The sequence below is a fragment of the Moschus berezovskii genome, chromosome 1 (genome assembly GCF_049115385.1).
Source record: "Moschus berezovskii isolate FMDL1 chromosome 1, NW_MosBer_1.0, whole genome shotgun sequence".
Taxonomy (NCBI): Eukaryota; Metazoa; Chordata; class Mammalia; order Artiodactyla; family Moschidae; genus Moschus; species Moschus berezovskii.
In genome coordinates, this window is record NC_142460.1 from 148,694,789 (window position 1) to 148,719,647 (window position 24,859).

General features: G+C 37.9%; 1 protein-coding gene across 1 annotated transcript in view; it reads left to right on the forward strand.

Moving 5' to 3' along the window:
- The window catches only part of SLC9A9 (solute carrier family 9 member A9), a 678,791-nt gene that overhangs the window by 191,847 nt on the left and 462,085 nt on the right, over positions 1 to 24,859 (forward strand). Inside the window, exon 5 of the mRNA XM_055412241.2 lies at positions 5,794 to 5,909. Within this exon, the coding sequence (XP_055268216.1) occupies positions 5,794 to 5,909 (116 nt within the window). The remainder of the gene's footprint in view (positions 1 to 5,793; positions 5,910 to 24,859) is intronic.

Consider the following 24,859-nt stretch of genomic DNA (forward strand, 5'->3'; position numbering starts at 1 on the left):
ATCCCAGTATTGACTAATTATGAATTCTCTAATAGAAACAGAACAGATTGATGGTTGCAGGAGCAGAGGGCAAGGGGGAGGTGGGAGAAGTGAATAAAGATGGTGTAAGACGCAAACTTCCAGTTGTAAGATGAAAAAGATCTGGGGATGTAATATATATATGGTAACTATAGTTAATAACACTTTCTTGTATATTTGAAAGTTGCTAAGAGAGTAAATCATAAAAATTCTTCAAAGTTCTCACCACATAAAAAAACATACTATAACTGTGAGGTGATGGATATGTTAATCGACCCTATTTTAATCATTTTGCTATATATATATATCAAATCATCATACTATACACCTTAAACTGAGATAATGTTATATGTGAATTGTATCTCAATAAAGTTATAAAGAAAAAGAATTTCTGATTTTTCCAGTGGGATATTGCCCTTGAATGTGTGCCAGAAAAAAATAAACTGTGAGATTGAAACTATCTAAAATGCGAACAAATAAATGGAGAAAGAACTTATCCAGAGGAAATGTTTTGAACATAGAAACAAGAAATCTAGGTGCAGATTATAATCTTTGTATTGCTTTCAGATCCTGTTAGTGCTGTGCTTTCCCACTGCAGAGTGAGGTCCATGTAATGGTCTGTTTCACGTGCCTTCACAGGCAAGCATGTGTCTCTTCTGACAGTTAACAGGCCTGGTCCATACAGCTGTCTCCAAACTAACAGCAAGTCCCCTTGCTTATCTCTAGCAATTCAAAAAACTGCCTTTTCCAGTGGATCTATTCATAGCTTGATCAAGATTATTTTTTAAAAAGAAGATGTATTCTCAAAAAAAAAAAAAATTCCTGAGAGAGACTGAGATAGCACACTTAAAAATCATCCAAGCAACTGAGCCTTCTGGAACTTTTTGTTTTGAAACATTTTTGCAGCATGCCTTTAGGTGTGGAGCTTTAATCGTGTGAAACAAGCTCATGGAATTTAAAATCAGTACTTGTGTCACAAACACTCAGGTATCTGGAGCTTTGTGTAGAGCATTTCCCCAAATTCTTTTTTATCCAATGCCTTCTGTTGGCATAAGTGATATGACTGCCATCCTGTCATATGCTGCTCTTTGAAGGCAGGTCATGGATTTTCACCTTTGTATCCTCCATAGCATAAGCACTCTGCTTTTTAAAGAATAACTCTAAGTGGCTATTTGTTGAAATCAGTGTTATCAGCAATTTTGCTTTGTATATGGAAGTTCTGCTTCTGCCCTTCTCTGTGGCCTGTGAAAGTCACTCAGTCATGTTTGACTCTTTGTGACCCCATGGACTGTATAATCCATGGAATTCTCCAGGCCTGAATACTGGAATGGGTAGCCGTTTCCTTCTCCAGGGGATCTTCCTAACCCAGGGGTTGAACCCAGGTCCCCCACATTGCAGGCAGATTCTCTACCAGCTGAGCCACCAGGGAAGCCCTCTCTGTGACCTGGGATGTCCCCCACAGACTGACCCCAGAAGGACATCTCACTTGGTTTCATCTACCATCTTCATAGCATTGCATGCACTGGACTTCACTGGCTCCCCTCTCCCTGTCAGACCACATTTTTCCTGTATCCTAAGCCATCTGAGATGCTTTCTGTGAAGTGTTGATAGAACATGCTGCTCTATGAGAATGTGGTGGTTGCTAATGGGTTCACTTTTTAATTCTCCCAGTTAATATAGTTATAACTAGTTAGTTACAATAATATAGCAACAATAGCAATAGTTACCATTTATTTAAAAAGTGCCTGGCACATAACAGATGCACACTAATTATTGACATTGTAATCACCAGTGGAAATGACCATTGTTATTAATAATAGCAAAATGATCATACTGAGCTCACACTGCACCAGGCTGTTTTTCTCTTGCTTATCTCAAAGAAGATATTGGAATTATAGTTATTTTGTGTCCAGGACTTGATTTGGAGTTACAAGTCACTTAATTTCTTTTTTTAAAAGAAAGACTTGTATGCAAAGCATACAAACTGTGTATACAAAGGTGTGTGTGTGTACATGCACGTGTTTCTCTTCATTTCAAAGCAACTCCAAAGCTTTGTAGAATGGCGGTTATATTTGCAGGTTTTGGCTGTGCTTGTGCTTAGTCACTCAGTCATGTCTGACTCTTTCCAACCCCATGGACTGGAGCCTCCACCAGGCTCCTCTATCCATGGGGATTCTCCAGACAAGAATACTGCAGGGGGTTGCCATGCCCTCCTCCAGGACCTGGGTTCAAATCCAGCTTCATCACAAGCTAACTTATGTGATCCTTGGGAACTTACTTAACCTCTCTTTTTAAAGAACAGCACTTTCACCTTTGTAAAAAGGAATAATTATAGTATCCAGCTCATAGCATTGTGAAGATTAAATGACATAATGAGTGTCTATTGGGACATACAGTAACACTCACTAGTGTACATTGCTTTTCTTTTTATTATTACTGTTATTTTAAAAGAACTGGAAAATACAGAAAAGGAAAAAAGAAAATAGTCACATTCAATTCCATTTTTGTAACCATTAGTAACATCCCAGACTATATGCTTCAGATCTTTTTCTGTTTATAGATATGCCTATGTTCAGTTTTTGTAAAATTAGAAATTATTATATATCACCACTTTATAAGTTTATTTTTCTTTGCCTAATATACACTCTTGTAGGTTGGGGGCGGGAGAAGAAGGGGACGACTGAGAATGAGATGGCTGGATGGCATCACCGACTCTGTGGACATGAGTTTGAGTGAGCTCTGGGAGTTGGTGATGGACAGGGAGGCCTGGCGTTCTGTGATTCATGGGGTCGTGGAGAGTTGGACACGACTGAGCGACTGAACTGAACTGAACTGAACTGATGTTGTATTGAGTTGCATATTAGTTCATTATATGTGTGTTCTGTAATTTATTCATTGGACATTTAGATTGCTTTGAATTTTTCACTCATGAATACCAGTAATATGAAATAATCTAATTACCTTTTGGGTTGTATTCATATTAATTTCTTGGCAATTTATAGAAAATCATTTAATAAGCTATAGATCTAAAACATTTAATACTTTTAAATAAATTGGCAAATTGGCTTTTATAAAAACTTTAATTTTATTTTCATCGATAGTATATGAGGTTTCTAGTTTCCATGTAATCTTGCCAAGCCAGCATAATATATACGCATGCATATATCTTATCTTACCCAATCTAATGACTTCTATTGGGCAATATGGGGCAAGTTGTTTTAATTCTGAGCCTCAGATTCCTAACCTGTAAAATTAACTAATGACAATAGAATTCAGAAATACAGTCACAGGTTTTAAAGTTGATATTGATTCCAGAGCCTCTCCGTGCTCCATATTGTAAGTGTAGCTCAAATGAGAAAAGACTGTATTGAAGTCGGGTTAACACCAGATGAGGCTGAGGGGATGACTGTTAGCGAGCATTTCCCTGGTGCTGTCATGACTGCTCAGAATGTCTCAGTGTTTATCAATGTTCATCAGACATGCATATTCTAATTCAGAGGGTGATGTGCATAACACATATAATTAAAATCTATTTTATTTTATTGCCGTCTGCTTTACTTTAAAATGCATGCTCCATAAGGACAGAGATCCTTGTCTTATTTATTGATGTATTTTAAACACCCAACACAGAGCCTGACAGGTAGTAGAGTTTTAGTAATAAATTTCTATTGAATAAGCAAATAAACTGAATGAAGCTACCCTATACCTTTCCAGAGGATTTACCCTCTGGTAACCAGCAGAATGCCCTCCCCAGGATAACTGTACATGAGCTGCCATTACTGGGACCTCTTTCCAGAAACCACTGCTATGTCCATGACACAATCTTTCTCAGATGTGTTAATACCGGCAGACTGGTTAAGATCCAGCCTTGCCTTCTAGAATCCACATACTTCACAGAAATATTGGGTCTTTCTACTTGAACTCATGTTAGTTGTGTTAATAGTTCGACTCAAGAGGAGTATTATTTCCAAGTTCTTAGGGACACTTTCATTGCTGCCCCTTAGTACTATGTAGAACTACCACTTTATGGACTAGTTGAGAGAATATTATATGATATAACATATTATAGGAAATATAGAACTGTTCATCTAAGCAATATGCTGTGGTGGTTAAAAACCCAGGACCCAGAGTCAAATTTCCTCAGTTCAAACCTGGATTCCGCAATTTAATAGTTGTGTCAACTTCAGTAAGTTACTTAATCACACAGTGTTCAGTTTTCTCATCTGTAAAATGCATAATGTTCGGAGAAGGCAATGGCAAGCCACTCCAGTACTCTTGCCTAGAAAATCCCATGGACGGAGGAGCCTGGTAGGCTGCAGTCCGTGGGGTCGCTAAGGGTCGGACACGACTGAGCGACTTCACTTTCACTTTCACACATTGGAGAAGGAAATGGCAACCCACTCCAGTGTTCTTGCCTGGAGAATCCCAGGGACGGGGGAGCCTGGTGGGCTTCCGTCTATGGGGTCACACAGAGTCGGACACGACTGAAGTGACTTAGCAGCAGCAGTACCTACATTATAGAGTCAATGTGTCGGTGAAATGAGTTAAAACTTCTGAAGAAGTAGAAAAAGTAAGTGAATATTATTACTATATCTGTAATAATTGCATTGAGAATTTACTATGTGTCAAAACCCAAATTTATATCATTTCAGATAGTCTTTAAAACAACTCTGTAGACTGGCCATTATTGTTATTCATAACAATATTGAGGTTCAGATGGTTTTAGTAATGCTCTAAAATCACATAACTAGTGAGTGGTGGAAACTGGATTCAAATGCAGGTCTGTATGAAATATTCTATCATGGAGAAATTTTTCCTAAGAGAATTAAAATATCTACATTCTCACTGACATTACAATTTCTAATATCTGATTTCTAGTATTTTTAGTCATGCTTACAACCCTAGAACATTTTTCAAGAAACTAGCTTTAAATGAATGTGAATATCTAAGCAACCATTTATGGCTCTGAGGGTCCACAGTTTCTAAAGACTCTTACAGTCACTTTTAATGATTCAGCTGTGGTCCAGTTTACCTGACTCTGTATTTCCTATACTAGGACTTAGAAAAACTCAGTCAATTAGATAGTTAAATACAATTAAAAAACTATAAGGTGACAAAGGATGACTAAAAGCAGATAATTTGCGTTCCATGGTGCTGATTTGGTGAACATATTATAATCTCATGGAAAGAACAGCTTTCCTTGAAGATCAAATGTAATGATTTCAGGATTCATTTTCAGCAATGTGTTAAAATTACAGGCACTCTAACCCAACAGTGATTCTGTGGGTGTGGAAGTGCCCTGACACCAGCAGTTGTAGAGACTCATCCATTGTAAAGTAACTGGTTGATCAAGTGCCCTGTGAGTGCCCAATATCCTTCTCATCACAGTAACAGTCTTGAAATTTGAACCCTTTCCAGATACCCTAGCAGACAAAACAATAAAACTGAAAAGTAATACATTTAAAATGTCTGTGCACCTCTGTATTTGTGGGCATGATTTGCTATGCCATGTTTCACGGATAATTTTTTATATCCTTGAGATACTTGTTTTCATTGAAGCACACTGTAAAACATTGCACTATCTTTTGCCAGGGGAATGAGTTGTAATATTTGGTAGGCAGTGTCCTGAGAACTACCATGGCTTCAAATTAGCAGAATAGCGGTAATTTGTGCATCGTGCTTATTCAGGAAGCCCATTAGAATGTTAACTCTTTGGGCATGGGTTTACACAGGATTCAACTTGATGTTTGAAGATCCTATTTTTCTCTTCAACAGGTTAATTATGTATGGCTTTGTGAAGGCTATGGTATATGCTGACCAGCTGAAAAATGGAGACTTTCATTTCACTGACTGTTTGTTTTTTGGTTCACTGATGTCTGCTACAGATCCAGGTAATTGCCCGAATAATATGTTTTCTTCTTTCTAAGAGTTAAACACTTAAATTGAATTTTTCTCTAAAGAGCATCACCCTAGTCAACACAATAATTCCTTATTCCTTTTCACTTGCAGTTGACATATCTGTTAGTGACTTCAAAAAGCAGGTGAATATTCTAATAGCTCTCAAAAAATGGTTCTCAAAGCAAGATAAAGTAATGGGGAAGACTTTTTAAAATTCTCCATTGTTTGCTTCCCTAGAACATGTTGCCATCTTGACTTAACGGTTCTTAATTCTTCTCTATTTAACTTGTCTTCTTTCAAAGATGTTCCATTGTAGTGGTCCCCAACCTTTTTGGCACCAGGGACCAGTTTTGAAGAAGACAGTTTATCCATGTACCAGCAGACTGGAGGGTGGGGGGTGGTGAATAGTTTGGGATTGATTCAAGCATATTGCATCTATTAATGCCACCCCTGATCTGACAGGAGGTAGAGCTCAGGTGGTAATTCAAGCAATGTGGAGAGGCTGCAAATACAGATGAAGCTTCATTCATTCAACCACTGCTCACCTCCTCCCGTGCGGGCCAGTGCCTAACAGGCCATGGACTGGTACTGGTCTATGGCCCAGGGGTTGGGGTCCCTTGCTCTATTGAATTAAATGGTAAAAAATAATTTTGAAAATTGATTACCATATAATGTTTAAACATATTAAGAATAGGGAAAATAGTAAAAAGTAAAAAAAAATAGTAAAAAGTTAAAAAAAATTGTTATATACCCTTCATATTATCAAATTATGATAATAATCAAATTTGGCCAAAGTGTTTTATCAATATCCTCCTACATTCCTTCTCACTATGACTGAATTATATTAAAAACAAGTCTCAGACATCATATCATTTTATTTGCAAATGTTTTGAAAAATGACAGTTGTCATTATGAAACCTAAAAATATTAACAATCTTTTTTAATGTTATCAAAATGCTATCCTCTGTTCAAAAAGGCAGAATTTTCTTTTTGTCATTATCATTATTAGTTCATGTAGTAGTTTGTACAAATTAGAACCCAAATAAGGGCTACACATTACAATTGATGGATATGGCATCTAGTATTTTTTTAAATCTATATGTTCTCCTTCCATCTTCTATTTTTCTTTTCACTTAATAATTGGAAAAAGAAAGGCAAATTGTCTTATGGTTGAATTAAATATGATTGCTTAAAATGTTCCCCTAGCCTCAGGATTTCTTATAAACTGATGGTTAAATCTTAGAAATTGAATCAGATCAGGGTTCATTTTTTGGCAAGATTACTTGCTTGCTCTGAGTCTCAGAGTGTTTGGTGACCCAACTGTCAGTCTGATCCATCACTGCTGAATTGCTACTCCAGCAAAGACCACCAGAACACACCTGTAGTTGAATAAGACATGTTTATTACATGTTATAATGAAGAAACTGCTCACCAGAGGAACACTGGACCTCTCAGAGGGTGTTAGAAAGGAATTGTTATAGGATGTGGGCTAATGCTTGGTGATTTTAGGGAGGGCTTAAGGAATCAGGGTTTTGCTCTGGATTAGATGCTGTCAGAAAGCATGAGTGATTGGACATTTTAGTAATTCTTCTCCAGCAGGAGGAAAGACTGAACAGAGCCTAAGCCTACAATTGGTAAAGAAACAGCATCACTCATGATAGCCAGGATAGGGATGCTGTGGTTTGGACAGTGTTCATTATTTGTGTTTAAATGTGATTACCCAGTAGTCTTGTTTTTGTCTTGATTCTTTACGGTCACAGAGTGAACTTGTCTGATGTCTTATGTGAAATTGTTTACACTCAACAAGAGAACAACAAGGCCCAGCTGATAGTAACAGGCCAGCTCCCACATACCAGGGGCTGCTCTTCTCTTTCTTAGAATAGCCCAGCAGCATTGGCACCATGTGGCACCTTGTTTTAAATACAGCACTGAATCAGCTTCTAAAACTTAACAATATCCTCAAGTGGTTTATGAATGCATGCATGCTTGCCTACTCAGTCACTTCAGTTGTGTCCAACTCTTTGCAACCCTATGGACTTCTGCCCACCAGGTTCCTCTGTCCATGGGATTTTCCAGGCAAGAATACTGGAGTGGGTTGCCATGCCTTCCTCCAGGGGATTTTCCCAGCCCAGGGTTTGAACTCGAATCTCTTGTATCACCTGCATTGCAGGTGGATTCTTTACCCACTGAGCCACCTGGGAAGCCCCAAGTGATTTATATGCACACTAAAATTTGAAATGTAGCTAGTCAAATCAAATCCCAGTCATGGGGAAGTTCTGTAATCAAATCTCAATGACATTCAGAGAGACCATTTACCTGCCTCCTGAGAAATCTGTCATTTCGTTTCCAAGGCAAACCATTCAATATTACAATAATCCCAGTCTTTGCCCCAACCAGTAACGCTGAAGAAGCCTAAGTTGAACGGTTCTATGAAGACCTCCAAGACCTTTTAGAACTAACACCCAAAAAAGATGTCCTTTTCATTATAGGGGACTGGAATGCAAAAGTAGGAAGTCAAGAAACACCTGGAGTAACAGGCAAATTTGGCCTTGGAGCACGGAATGAAGCAGGGCAAAGGCTAATAGAGTTTTGCCAAGAGAACACACCGGTCATAGCAAACACCCTCTTCCAACAACACAAAAGAAGACTCTACACATGGACATCACCAGATGGTCAACACCGAAATCAGATTGATTATATTCTTTGCAGCCAAAGATGGAGAAGCTCTAAACAGTTAGCAAAAACAAGACCAGGAGCTGACTGTGGCTCAGATCATGAACTCCTTATTGCCAAATTCAGACTGAAATTGAAGAAAGTAGGGAAAACCACTAGATCATTCAGATATGACCTAAATCAAATCCCTTATGATTATACAGTGGAAGTAAGAAGTAGATTTAAGGGTCTAGATCTGATAGATAGAGTGCCTGATGAACTCTGGACAAAGGTTCGTGACATTGTACAGGAGACAGGGACCAAGACCATCCCCATGGAAAAGAAATGCAAAAAAAGCAAAATGGCTGACTGAGGAGGCCTTACAAATAGCTGTGAAAAGAAGAGAAGCGAAAAGTAAAGAAGAAAAGGAAAGATATTAGCATCTGAATGCAGAGTTCCAAAGAATAGCAAGGAGAGATAAGAAAGCCTTCCTCAGCGATCAATGCAAAAAAATAGATGAAAACAAAAGAATAGGAAAAATAAGAGATCTTTTCAAGAAAATTAGAGATATCAAGGGAACATTTCATGCAAAGATGGGCTCAATAAAGGACAGAAATGGTATGGACCTAACAGAAGCAGAAGATATTAAGAAAAGGTGGCAAGAATACACAGAAGAACTGTACAAAAAAGATCTTCACAACCAAGATAATCATGATGGCGTGATCACTCACCTGGAGCCAGACATCTTGGAATGTGAAGTCAAGTGGGCCTTAGAAAGCATCACTACGAACAAAGCTAGTGGAGGTGATGGAATTCCAATTGAGCTATTTCAAATCCTGAAAGATGATGCTATGAAAGTGTTGCACTCAATATGCCAGCAAATTTGGAAAACTCAGCAGTGGCCACAGGACTGGAAAAGGTCAGTCTTCATTCCAATCCCAAAGAAAGGGAATGCCAAAGAATGCTCAAACTACCATACAATTGCACTCATCTCACACGCTAGTAAAGTCATGCTCAAAATTCTCCAAGCCAGGCTTCAGCAGTATGTGAACTGTGAACTTCCAGATGTTCAAGCAGGTTTTAGAAAAGGCAGAGGCACCAGAGATCAAATTGGCAACATCCGCTGGATCATGGAGAAAGCAAGAGAGTTCCAGAAAAACATCTATTTCTGTTTCATTGACTATGCCAAAGCCTTTGACTGTGTGGATCACAATAAACTGTGGAAAATTCTGAAAGAGATGGGAATATCAGACCACCTGACCTGCCTCTTGAGAAACCTGTATGCTGGTCAGGAAGCAACAGTTAGAACTGGACATGGAACAACAGTCTGGTTCCAAATAGGAAAAGGAGTACGTCAAGATTGTATATTGTTACCCTGCTTATTTAACTTCTATGCAGAGTACATCATGAGGAACGCTAGGCTGGAAGAAGCACAAGCTGGAATCAAGGTTGCCAGGAGAAACATCAATAACCTCAGATAAGTAGATGATACCACCCTTATGGCAGAAAGCAAAGAGGAACTGAAGAGCCTCTTGACGAAAGTGAAAGAAGAGAGTTAAAAAGTTGGCTTAAAACTCAACATTCAAAAAACTAAGATCATGGCATCTGGTCCCATCACTTCATGGCAAATAGCTAGGGAAATGATGGAAGCAGTGAGAGACTTTATTTACTTGGTCTCAAAAATCACTGCAGAATGTGACTGCAGCCATGAAATTAAAAGATGCTTGCTCCTTGGAAGAAAAGCTATGACAATTCAGTTCAGTTCAGTTCAGTCACTCAGTCGTGTCTGACTCTCCGTGACCCCATGAATCACAGCACGCCAGGCCTCCCTGTCCATCACCAACTCCCGGAGTACACTCAAACTCATGTCCTCAGAGTCGGTGATGCCATCCAGCCATCTCATTCTCGGTCGTCCCCTTCTCCTCCTGCCCCCAACCTTTCCCAGCATCAGAGTCTTTTCCAGTGAGTCAACTCGTCGCATGAGGTGGCCAAAGTATTGCAGTTTCAGCTTTAGCATCAGTCCCTCCAATGAACATCCAGGATTGATCTCCTTTAGAATGGACTGGTTGGATCTCCTTGCAGTATAAGGGACTCTCAAGAGTCTTCTCCAATACCACAGTTCAAAAGCATCGATTCTTCGGCGATCAGCTTTCTTCACAGTCCAACTCTCACATCCATACATGACCACGAAAGCAGAGACATCACTTTGCTGACAAAGATTCGTATAGTCAAAGCTTTGGTTTTTCCAGTAGTCATGTACAGATGTGAGAGTTGGACCATAAAGAAGACTGAGTGTCCAAGAATTGATGCTTTTGAATTGTGATTTTGGAGAAGACTATTGAGATTCCTTTGGACAGCAAGGAGATCAAACCAGTCAATCCTAAAGGAAATCAACTCTGAATATACATTGGAAGGACTGATGCTGAACCTGAAGCACCAATACTTTCGCCACCAATGCAAACAGTTGACTCATTGAAAAAGACCCTGATATTGGGAAAGATTGAAGGCAGGAGGAGAAGGGGATGACAGAGGATGAGATTGTTGGATGGTATCACTGACTCTATGGACATGAGTTTGAATAAGCTCCAGGAGTTGGTGATGGACAGGAGAGCCTGGTGTGCTGCAGTCCATGGGGTTGCAAAGAGTCAGACACCACTGAGTGACTGAACAACAACAAATTTTAGCTAATGACCTTAGTACCCATCAATGGTTATGCTTAGTCTAGTATGTATTAGGGGTTACAACTAGTGCTATGTTAATTCTATCCTAGCTTTTTCCATGTATGAGCTGGTACTCTCCCAAAAGAAGTTTTCCAGATCAACTATTTGAGTGCCTGTGACATTATTTAAACAAAAAAATCAGGATAAATTATTTATCTTTGTATTTACAAATTTTCAAAATAATGAATTGTTTCTCTAACATCTCCCACATATGATCAAGGAGGTATATTTTTTTCTTTCATTACTTTTTTTTGCTTTTCTTTTTTAAAAAATTTATTTATTTATTTTAATTGGAGGCTAATAACTTTGCAATATTGTAGTGGTTTTTGCCATACATTGACATGAATCAGCCATGGGTGAACATGTGTCCTCCATCCTGAAGCCCCCTTCCCACCTCCCTCCCAATCCCATCTCTCAGGGTCCTTCCAGTGCACTAGCCCTGAGCGCCCTGTCTCATGCTTTGAACCTAGACAAGCAATCTGTTTCACATATGGTAATATACATGTTTCAATGTTAGAGTATCATACCAATACATGGATTTAAACATAGTTGATATGTTCCCATCTACTACAGTAATTACAGAGAAGGCAATGGCAACCCACTCCAGTACTCTTGCCTGGAAAATCCCATGGATGGAGGAGCCTGTTAGGCTGCAGCCCATGGGGTCGCAGAGTCTGACACAACTGAGCGACTTCACTTTCACTTTTCACGTTCATGCATTGGAGAAGGAAATGGCAACCCACTCCAGTGTTCTTGCCTGGAGAATCCCAGGGATGGTGGAGCCTGGTGGGCTGCCATCTATGGGGTCGCACAGAGTTGGACACAACTGAAGCGATTTAGCAGCAGCACTACAGTAATTACACTTTTTGATGATCAAAAAATTCCATTTTTGACAACTAGGGGACTCGTCAGATTTCTCCTACATCCTTTTGCCATAAACCAAAGTCTTTCAGAGATTTATTATTTTGGTGCAGGACTAGATGTTCCAACCTTATCTTGTATGTTTCCTGTGAAATTTTGGTTCTTTATAAGAGGGAAATTTATTTAGAGCTTAAAATGTAGGCACTAGGTGTTTTCATTGCTATTGGATTGGTCATTGTTTCTAGATACTTTTATTTGTTTTGAAGGAGAACTAATATCACAAATTCATATGAATATTGTTAGTTTCAATTTATGTTTACTTAACTGCCTTGAATTTACTTTGTATTTAAATTTTTCTTCTACTTTTCTTCTTTCTATTACATTAATATAATTTCTTATGTCCTTTAAATATATTTTTTCAAGGTTATAATATATATTATCACTAAAAATATGATTATTGAAAACTGCTTAGATTTCTTTGCAGTTCTTTTTAAACTTTAAATATATGCCACTAGAATGAATAGCTAAAAATTACTCTGTTTTAAGAGTTCTTAAAATAATCCTCTATGTAGTTATGCCACAAGTCAAATATACAATAATGTTCACTTGCTTCACTTTGCTTTTAATTTCTGTTTTAAAATTAGATTAAATATCTACACAATTTCAAAACGAAAACAATAGAAAAGAAGAGAAATCTAGCTTTTATCCCTGTACTCTCTACTCCGATGTTTCAACCATTTTGGCTGGTTTTTAGTTTACTCCTCTGCTTTAAATCTAAGCAAATAATCATGAATACACCCAACCAGGCACACATGGTTCATCACCTTGCTGTTTTTTAATTAGCAGTATTTAGAAGAGTAATCCATAGCAACATATAAAGAGATTTTTCATTTTCTTTTATAGCTGCAGAGCACTCGGTAGTTTATTCAACTGATTGTCTGTTGATGGATATTTGGGGTTTTTTTTTGTCTTTTGTAATTGTTAATGGTGTAACAATTAATAACTTTAATAGCTTTTCACATTTTGCCACTGTTTCTTTGGGACAGATTTCTAGAAATAGGTTAAAAAGTATTTGTAATTTTCCTGGATGCCAAATTCCTCCCCATAAAGTTTGTACCATTTTGCATTCAAACCAGCAATGTGTTCTGCACAGCCTTGCCAATGCAGAATTCTGTTACAATTTTGAATTTTTACCCACACTATAGGTGAGGATTTTTATTTCTCTGTGGTTTGACTTATTGCTTTTCTTAGTATGAGTAAGATTGAACATTTGCTCATATGTTTAGGATACATATGCATTTTTCTTGCCGCAAACCAAATGCTTTTAAGTTGCCCTTTTCCTGGTAGGGTTGTTGGTATATTTATTTTTCATGTTTCAGAAGCCCTTAATATATTAACCCTTTGTCTATAATTAAAGTTACAAATACTTCTTGCAGTTTTTTTAAATGTATTATTTTGTTTATGGGATGTGGGAGTAAAAAGCACTTATTAATGCCTGATGTTGACCTGTTTTCTGGAAGAAGGTGAAATGAAAGTGTGTCTCAGATTTGGAGCCCAGGGTATTGATTAGAGGATCATAGCTGCAAAGTGAAGTATGGGGATAAACCACTTCATCTCTAGGCCTGGAGACGACTGGCCATGAAGTCATTCCTGGAACATTTCCGGCTACTGTCTCCCAGTGCCAGGGAAATATAGAAGTCCTTTGGCATCCATTGGAAGCAAGACCTGCAGATGAAGTATCTTGAACCCATCAGTGACTTCTAGTTTGTTAGGGTTGTTGGATATTTTGTTTTTCATGGTCAAGTCCCACTTTAGGTCACCTTTGAACAAATCTGCATGTTGAAAAGCATTGTATCCATTGTTTCTTAGTTCCAGTGCTCATGGTCAAGTTGTTGCAGTCTATGGAATGACTCAGCCAGCTCCAAGCACAAGCTTTGTTCCTCCTGTGACTAGTGATCATTCCTGAGGTTATGTTTACATGACACAGGAAAAGTGATTGAAATAGAAAAAAATATCTAGCTCAGTAAGATGGCTATTAATCTGCATCGTATCAAACAACTGAGTTGACTGACTTAAAATACAGAATTGACTCACAGCCATAAAGAGAATCTTGGGAACCAAGTTCACTTTTCAAGCCTGGCACAGACTAGCTGTGCAACTTTGGGCACCACCTTACCTCTTTAGATTTTATGGGTTCCTGGAAGTGGAAGATATTCGATCTCATCTTTTCCAACCACTTCGTTTTACAGATGAAGAAACTGACTTTTCATCTGTAAAATGAAATGTTTTGACTAGAGCCCTTTGCAGCTCTAACATATTGTGATTCTTAAGAATTTCTGTAAGGTTTTTTTTTTTTAAATTTTAAAACAAGTTTTTTATTTTTTAATAGTTCAAAGTGAAGCTAAAACCCTTCACCCAGAGATTTTGCGGTTCTAACCCCAACTCAGCAAATGTTAGAGAAGATCTCACATAGCAGAGACCCACAGATGAACAGAAATACTTAAGCTCCCTTCTATTCTGGGAATTAATTGTTATATTAAAACACACTGAGTATACTCTCTGCTAAATTGGTACAATTTAAGATCTTCAACAACCTTTAAACACCTAGTTAATCTTATCCCACAATTACACATTTATTGCCTAAATTATTGTGACTCACTAATGAGAACCTATGTTTGCTCTCCAGGTCTGATTTTTCTTGGCCTTCTTTAAATTAATTCTTTCCCATTTAGCCTTAGCTAAATCTGAGCTAGCTGTTATTAACTATCCATATTTTTCTTTTATAGATACACATTTAGACTTAAATCTAATTCTTCCTCCATGTTTCAGACTCTCTTCAGCCAATTTTTGGTTTACCTCCAGTTAGGATGATTTGGCTGTTATTTGATTAACTTCCTCCTTTCCTCTCTGATGAAGGTCTTACTGATGATGTAAAGGTCATCAGCATCCCTTAACAGAAAGAGTGGATAAATAAAGGCAGAGACCCCAAAGAGACTGTGTATAAGAAATTGCAGGGTAGAGGAAGAGAGAAATACTGAGAGGGCTTGGTCAATGAACTAGCTCATATTCAGCTTTGTTCCATATGTGTGTGCTCAGTTGCTAAGTCATGTCTGACTCTTTGTCACCCCATGGACTATAGTCCACCAGGCTCCTCTGTCCATGGAATTTCCCAGCCAAGAATACTGGAGTGGGTTACCATTTCCTCCTACAGGAGATTTTCCCCATCCAGGGATCAAACCTGCATCTCCTGTGTCTCTTGAATTCTTTACCACTGAGCCACCTGGGAAGCCCCAGGTTTATTTAGACAATAATAATAGGAGGATGGGGAAGGGGAGAGAAACAACTGATAACATGGCAATACTGTTGAGTAAAATTCCCAGCAACTGGAAATAGATGCCATAGTAAACATCCTTTATTTTACAAATGGTCAAAACCTATCAGGAAACCCTCTGGCCTAATATTATCCTCCTGTCTCTTTCCTCATTGACTTGGGTTCCAGTTTGGTAAATTTAGATTATCCAAGATAATGATTTTTATTATTAAGTTTAAAAAATCCCTTTATATGGAGTGGGTGAGACAGAGAGGTCATCAATGTATGTAAAGACATTTTGGAATCAAAATGTACCTGTGTGCTATTCTTTGAACACGTAAATCTTATTTTTTATTAATGACTAGTCAATTTACAATATTATATTATTTCAGATGTACAACAAAGTGATTCAATATTTTATATATTATACTCCATTTAAAGTTATTGCAAAATAGCAGTTATATTTCCCTGTGCTGTACAATATATCCTTGTTGTTATTTTATACATATTAGATTGTATCTCTTAATACCATAGTTATATCTTGCCCTTTCTCCATTTTTCCTCACTGGTAAATATTAGTTTGTTCTCTATATCTCCGAGTTTTTTTCTGTTTTGTTATATACATTCACCTGTTTTATTTTTTAGACTGTACATATAAGTGATAACATGGGCTTCCCTGGTGACTCAGACAGTAAAGAATCTGCCTGCAATGCAGGAGACCTGGGTTTGATCCCTGGGTTGGGACAATCCTCTGGAGGAGGGCATAGTAACCCACTCCAGTAATATGACCCGGAGAATCCCTATGCGCAGAGGAGACTGACCAGCTATAGTCCATGGGGTCAGAAAGAGTCAGACACGACTGAGTGACTAATCACATAAGGGATAGCATAGTGTAATTGTCTTTCTCTGACTTATTTCACTAAGCAGGATACCCTGTAGGTTCATCCACATTGCTGTAAGTGGCAGAAAATTTTTGATGGCCAAGTAATAATCCATTGTGTATATAAACCACATCTTCTTTAACCATTTGTCCATAGCTGGACACTTAGGTTGCTTCCATAACTTGGTTATTGTGAATAATTGTGTTATAGATATTGAAGTACATGTATCTTTTGAAATTAGTGTTTTCATTTTCTTTGGATATATACCCAGCAGTGGGATTGCTAGATCATATATAGTTCTACTTTTAGTTTTGGAGTAATCTTATATACTGTTTTCCATAATGGCTGCAACAATTTACAATTCCACCAGCAGGATATAAGAGTTCCCTTTTCACCACATCCTTGCCAACATTTGTTATTTGCAGAATTTTTGATGACAGCCATTTTGGCAGGTGTGAGATGATATCTCATTGTAATTTTGATTTGAATTTCTCTGGTTATTAGCATTGTTGAGCGTTTTTTTCATGTACCTATTGGCCATTGGTATATCTTCTTGGAAAAAAAATGTCTATTCAGGTCTTCTGCTCATTTTTTAATCAGGTTGTTTGCTTTTTGATATTGCGTTATATGAACTGTTTATTTTAGATACTAACCCCTTATTGGTCATATCATTTGCAAATATCTTCTCCCATTCAGTAGATTGTTTTCTTTTTGCCTTTTCTGATGCTGGGAAAGGTTGGGGGTGGGAGGAGAAGGGGACGACAGAGAATGAGATGGCTGGATGGCATCACCGACTCTGTGGACATGAGTTTAAGTGAACTCCGGGAGTTGGTGATGGACAGGGAGGCCTGGCGTGCTGTGATTCATGGGGTCGCAGAGAGTCAGACACAACTGAGCAACTGAACTGAACTGAACTGAACTGTTGCTGTGCAAAAGCTGTTAAGTTTAATTAGGTCCCACTTGTTTATTTTTACTTTTATTTGTTTTGCCTTAGAAAACAGATTCAAGAAAATTTTGCTAAGATTTATGTCAAAGAGTGTTATACCTATATTCTTTTCTAGAATTTTTATGGTTTATATCCTTATATTTAAATCTTTAATTCACTTTGAGTTTATTTTTGAATATGATGTGAAGAAATGTTCTAATCTCATTGCCTTCCTTGTAACTGTCCAGTTTTTCCAGCACCACTTACTAAAAACGCTATCTTTGCCCCATTGTAGACTCTTTCCTCCTTTGAATTGAAGTCACTCAGAAGTGTCCGACTCTCTTCGAACACATGGGCTGTAGCCTACAGAGCTCTTCTGTCCATGGGATTCTCCAGGCAGTACTGGAGTGGGTTGCCATTTCCTTCTCCAGGGAGTCTTCCCAACCCAGGGATAGAACCGAGTCTCCCGCATTGCAGGCAGACACTTTACCATCTGAGCCACCAGGGTGCCTCCTTTATCATAAATTAATTGTCTCTAAATGTATGGGTTTATTTCTGAACTCTCTATTCTATTCCATTGATCTATGAGTCTGTTTATGTGCCAGTACTATGCTATTTTGATTGCTGTAGATAGTTTTTATGTAGTCTGAAGTCAAAGAGTGTGATACCTCTAGCTTTGTTCTTTTTTCTCCATTGCTTTGACAATTCTGGACCTTCGTGGTTCCATATAAAATTTACAATTAATTATTTGTTATAGTAAAAATGCCACAGGTTTATTAATAGGAATTGTATTAAACCACTGCTTCAGATAATATGGCTATTTTAACAATATTAGTTCTTCTAATCTAAGAGTATAGGACATTTTTCCATTTACTTGTATCATTTTCAAATTCTTTCATCACTATTTTATAGTTTACAGGGTATATTTTACCACCTTGATTTAGTTTATTCCTAGTTTATTCTTTTTGATGTGATTTTAAACAGTATTATTTTCTTGCCTTCTCCTTTTGATAATTCATTATTGATGTGTAGAAAAACCACATTTCTGTATATTAATCTTGTAACTCTACTAAATTAATATATTAGTTCTAATAGTTTGGAGGCTTTAGGATTTTCTGATAGAGTAAGATTTCTCATGATAGAGTAGCATGTCATCTGCAAATAGTGATGATTATACTCTTTCCTTTCCAATTTGGATAACTTTATTTATTTTTCTCGTCTGGTTGCTACGGCTAGGACTTTCTATACTGTGTTAAACAGAAGTGGTGAGAGTGGACATCCTGTCTTTTTCCTGATGTTAAAGGAAAGACTTTAAGCTTTTCACCTTTGAGTGTGATGTTAGCTGGGACACGCCAGAGGCACAGTCTTGCTGCTGCCTCTGGGCATTTGCTTTTGTTGTCTCTTTCTCCTCAATTTCTGCAGGTCTTTGCTCAAATATCACCTCAATGAGATCTCTTCTAACCATCCTATCAAAAATCACACCCTTCATTCCCCCCAACACAGCTGACCCCAAATCATTGTGTTTCCCCACATTTTCCTTGACTTATATTCTTATATAGCACTAATTACTATTGATCCACTATTTATTTTATTTCCTTATTTTTCTTTATTTGTGGTCCCCTTTGAAAGAGAAGCTTTTTTTCTATTTTTTCTGTTATTTTCACTCTTCTATTTCTAGTATTTAGAATAGTAGGTTTTCAATAAATGTTTATGAAATTGATGAATTAATAAATTTGAGGAAGTAACTGCTAAAGTGTGAAGCTTGAAAGGGTATCTCTTCTCAAATATGAAATGTGAAGCAGTTGAATATCCCAGCTCACTGTTGGAGATAAGGAGTCTCATGACCCCAGGAGGAGCAGTGACTCAAAATGAAGGTGGAACTCCTAGCAGATAGCTGAACTTCAGGCACAAGCTGGTTGGAAATACTAGTTTCTGTCCTCAAAAAAAAAAAAAAAAAGATATATTCAACTAAAACAAAATATGTGTCTTTATTCTTGTTCAACCATACAGCCAGTATTTATTTTCCCTTTTTCATTGTTGGTCAGTGGTTTAACACTTTCCAGAAAGCACTACTTTGGCCACCTCATGCAACGAGTTGACTCACTGGAAAAGACTCTGATGCTGGGAGGGGTGGGAGGAGACAGGGACACATAGAGAATGAGATGGCTGGATGGCATCACCGACTCGATGGACATGAGTTTGAGTGAACTCCGGGAGTTGGTGATGGACAGGGAGGCCTGGCGTGCTGTGATTCATGGGGTCGCAAAGAGTCGGACACGACTGAGCAACTGAAATGAACTGAACTGAAGAAAGCACTAAGCCATAGGTTGTAGAATTGCAGAAGTAGTTATAATAGTGTGGTTTTTTTTTCAGTCAGAAGATGTCCAAAGTAGGAGTTTCCTTTAGGAAAAGGAAGAACTCAGCACAATACCTTAAATATTAATCACCTAGAAGATGCCAGAAACTCATCCTGGTATTTACAGGATTTATATATATTCTAAAGTCTGCAGGAAGCCATTCGTTCAGGCACACATGGGCTGTGCATTATTTCACTTCATCAATTTTCTTGTTTCTTATTTGGATTAAAATGTCTTCATTTTATATGATGCAGCTGCACTGAGAGTCAAATACAGCTGGACTATTCTGAACTCCAAAAGTATTAGTCCAGTATTTAAAACTAGAAAAGAATTCTTACTTTGTAGACTAGTCCTATTTTCTCTCAATAAAATTAATCCAGGTTGTCCTGATTTAGGTAACCTCAGACAGGGCTTACTTGAGTGTTCCTGTGTCCAACATGGTGGTCAGAAGCCACATGTGGCTACTTGAAATGATACTGGTCAAAACTGACATGCTATATATATAAAATACACCCTAGATTTCAAAAGCTTAATGTGAAAAAGGTGAAATATGTAACTGATAATTTTTATAGTGATTATATTTTGAAATTATAACATTAATTGAATATTGAGTTAAATAACATATACTATTAGAATTCAGTTCAGTTGCTCAGTGGTGTCCGACTCTTTGCAACTCCATGGACTGCAGCACACCAGGGTTCCCTGTCCATCACCAAATCCCAGAAGTTGTTCAAACTCATGTCCATTGAGTCAGTGCATCCAACCATCTCATCCTCTGTTGTCCCCTTCTCCTTCTGCCTTCTACCTTTCCCAGCATCAGGGTCTTTTCCAGTGACAGTTTTTCACATCAGGTGGCCAAAGTATTGAAATTTCAGCTTCAGCATCAGTCCTTTCAATGAATATTCAGGACTGACTTCCTTTAGGATGGACTGGTTGGATCTCCTTGCAGTCCAAGGCACTCTCAAGAGTCTTCTCCAACATCACAGTTCAAAAGCATCAATTCTTCGGCTCTCAGCTTTCTTTATAATCCAACTCTCAGATCCATACATGGCTACTGGAAAAACCATAGCTTTGACTATATGGACCTTCGTTGGCAAAGTAATGTCTCTGGTTTTTAATATGCTGTCTAGGTTGGTCATAGCTTTTCTTTGAAGGAAAGTGGAAAGAAAGAAAGTGAAGTCACTCAGTCGTGTCCGACTCTTTGCGACCCCATGGACTGTAGTCTACCAGGTTCCTCAGTCCATGGTATTTTCCAGGCAAGAGTACTGGAGTGGGTTGCCATTTCCTTCTCCAGTGGATCTTCCAACCGAGGGATTAAACCCCGGTCTCCCACATTGCAGGCAGACACTTTACCATCTGAGTCACCAGGGAAACCCTTTCTTCCAAGGAACAAGCATCTTTTAATTTCATGGTTGCAGACACCATCTGCAGTGATTTTGGAGCCCCCCCAAAATAGTCTCTCACTGTTTCCACATCTATTTCCCATGAAGTGATGGGACCAGATGCCATGATCTTTGTTTTCTGAATGTTGAGCTTCAAGCCAACCTTTTCACTCTCCTCTTTCACTTTCAACAAGAGGCTCTTTACTTTCTGCCATAAGGGTGGTGTTATCTGCATATCTGAGGTTATTGATATTTCTCCCAGTACTCTTGATTCTAGGTTGTGCTATTATAATTAATTTTGTCCATTTCTTTTTACTTTTTTAAGGTGGTCACTAGATAATTCTGAATTACATATGTGGCTTACATTATATTTTTACCAAACAGCACTGCTATAGAGCAATATAGATAGGGAACTGTTTTAAGACAAAAATATGATTTTTCCCAGGTTTGTTGAGATATTATTGACATATATGTACATTTAAAGTGTACAGGATGATGATTTGATATTCATATGTATCATGAAATGATTATCACAATATGGTTAGTTAACACCTCTATCCCCTCACATAATTACCTTATGCGTATATGTGTGTGTGTGTGTGGTATCATTCAAGATCTACTCTCTTAACAATACTCAAGAGTATAATACAGTATTGTTAACTATATTCACTGTGTTTCATCTTAGATCCTCAGAACTTATTCATCTTATCATTGAATATTTATACCTCATCTCCCCTTTTCCAGACCCTGGCAACCACCATTCTACTCTGTTTCTATGAGTTCAACTTTTTTCCATTTCACACAAAATGTGTTCCTTAATATAAATTCCACAATTTAAAATTGAGCAGAAAAATTAAGCACGTGTAAACACACTGCACAAATTATGACTTTTGCTGAAATACAGGCACTTTATTTTTACAAGATTGAACTAATATGTCAAATTTTCTTTCTAAAGTCTCTTTTCTTGGTCTTATTTTTCTTCTCCAACACATAATAACCCATAAACTAGTTCCCACCCATGTTTCAAAATCAAAGCAAAAAGAAAAAAGAGTAAATATCTGATTTTAAATATCATGTATATGCCATTCAAAACTATAAACACAACAACCTCTGACTTGAGAGAAGCAGATTAAATAAATTCCTGTCCAAATGTCTCAATTGTGTTCCTTTCCCTTCAGTTCAGTTCAGTCACTCAGTCGTGTCCGACTCTTTGCGACCCCATGAATCACAGCACGCCAGGCCTCCCTCTCCATCACCAACTCCCGGAGTTCACTCAAACTCATGTCCATCGAGTCGGTGATGCCATCCAGCCATCTCATTCTCTGTCGTCCCCGTCTCCTCCCACCCCCAATCCCTCCCAGCATCAGATAAGTTCTCAAAGTCTAGCAATCTGAGTTGTTTTTTTAATGCCCATTTACTGTTTTGTTTTATGTAGCTTGTCAGAAACTCAAAAAACTTGACATTTATTTTGTTAGCTCTGTTTCAAAGTAATTTGATGTATTTAATGTCCCTAAATTGGGTGGACTCAATATCAGGAGTAAATATTTATACATTGTGTAATACCAACTGTGTAGCCAGTTGTTAAAATACAGTTGTTATTCTTTTTATTAAATTTAAAAATCTAGTTGATGTAAATTATTAGTTCAGTATTCCAATTAAAGTCAAAATAAACATAGTGCTTAATAGAATCCATTGGTTTTTCTTTTTTTGTTTTGTTTTGTCCATGCCATGTGGCTTGTGGGATTGTAGTTTCCCTAACCAAGGATGAAACCTGGGCCCCCTGCAGTAGAAGCACAGAGTCCTAACCATTGGACTATCAGGGAGTACCTGAGAATCCATTTCTTTACTGACTTTCCTAGTGACTCAGATGGCAAAGAGTCTACCTGCAATACAGGAGACTCAGGTTTAATCCCTGGGTCAGGAAGATCCCCTGGAGAAGGGAATGGCAACCCCCTCCAGTATTCTTGCTTGAGAATTCCATGGACAGAGAGTCTGACAGGCCAGCATCCATAGGGTCACATAGAGTCAGACAATACTGAGTGACTTTCACTTTCATTTCTTTTTAAATAATATTTAATGACTAGAACTAAGAAAGCATCTACAGATGTCTCAAAGTACAGAAGATCTGCAGAGTTTTGCACAGTGTACAATAAATATTTATTGAATATATGCAATGGTCATTGAATATTGGTTAGAAACAATGTCCACGGCATGTTTAAATCCCCATTCTGTCTGACCCATTTGAGCCCCAGTTAATGATAATAATAAGACTTATTTTATATACAGATGGCTAACAAACACATGAAAAGATGCTCAACATCCCTCATAATCAGAGAAATGCAAATCAAAGCCACAGTGAGGTACCATTTCACGCCAGTCAGAATGGCTGCTATCCAAACGTCTACAAGCAATAAATGCTGGAGAGGGTGTGGAAAAAGAGAACCCTCTTACACTGTTGGTGGGAATGCAAACTAGTACAGCCACTATGGAGAACAGTGTGGAGATTCCTCAAAAAACTGGAAATAGAACTGCCATATGATCCAGCAATCGCACTCCTGGGCATACACACTGAGGAAACCAGAATTGAAACAGACACATGTACTCCAGTGTTCACTGCAGCACTGTTTATAATAGCCAGGACATGGAAGCAACCTAGATGTCCATCTGCAGACGAATGGATAAGAAAGCTATGGTCCATTTACACGATGGAGTATTACTCAGCAATTAAAATGAATACATTTGAATCAGTTCTAATGAAGTGGATGAAACTGGAGCCTATTATACAGAGTGAAGTAAGCCAGAAAGAAAAAAACACCAATACAGTATACTAACACATATATATGGAATTTAGAAAGATGGTAACAATAACCTTGTATACAAGACAGCAAAAGAGACACAGATGTATAGAACAGTCTTTTGGACTCTGTGGGAGAGGGCGAGGGTGGGATGATTTGGGAGAATGGCATTGAAACATGTATATTATCATACGTGAAACGAATCCCCAGTCCATGTTCGATGCATGATACAGGATGCTCAGGGCTGGTATACTGGGATGAACCAGAGGGATGGGAGAGGGAGGGAGGTGGGAGGGGGGTTCAAGATGGGGAACCCGGGGCAGATTCATGTCAATGTATGGCAAAACCAATACAATAATGTAAGTAATTAGCCTCCAATTAAAATAAATAAATTTTTTAAAAAATGAAAATAATAATAAAATAAAGGTTCTTTATAAGAATTAAATGAGATGACAATTTTAAAACCGTTGTCATTTTTATGCCATTCTAAGCTAAGGCTGCTATTTTACCATCAGCAAGCAAAACATGCTTATTTTTGCTTATTTTCCTAGTAATAGTAATGGCTTTCCATAAATCTACATACTTATTTAGTTACTTCCCTTCACTGACTCATTTGTTCATGAGTTGGGAGTGTAATATATACAATATGGCTATTTTGCTTTGGATAAAACACAAATATGGGCACAATAAAGGACAAAAATGGTATGGACCTAACAAACAGAAGACATTAAGAAGAGGTGGCAAGAATACACAGAAGAACTATACAGAAAAGATCTTCATGATCCAGAGAACCACGATGATGTAGTCACTGGACTAGAGCCAGACATCCTGGAATATGAAGGCAAGTTGGCCTTAGGAAGTATCATTATGAACAAAGCTAGTGGAAGTGATGGAATTCCAGTTGAGCTATTTCAAATCCTAAAAGATGATGCTGTGAAAGTGCTGCACTCAATATGCCAGCAAATTTGGAAAACTCAGCAGTGGTCACAGGACTGGAAAAGGCCAGTTTTCATTCCAATCCCAAAGAAAGGCAATGCCAAAGAATGTTCCAACTACCACA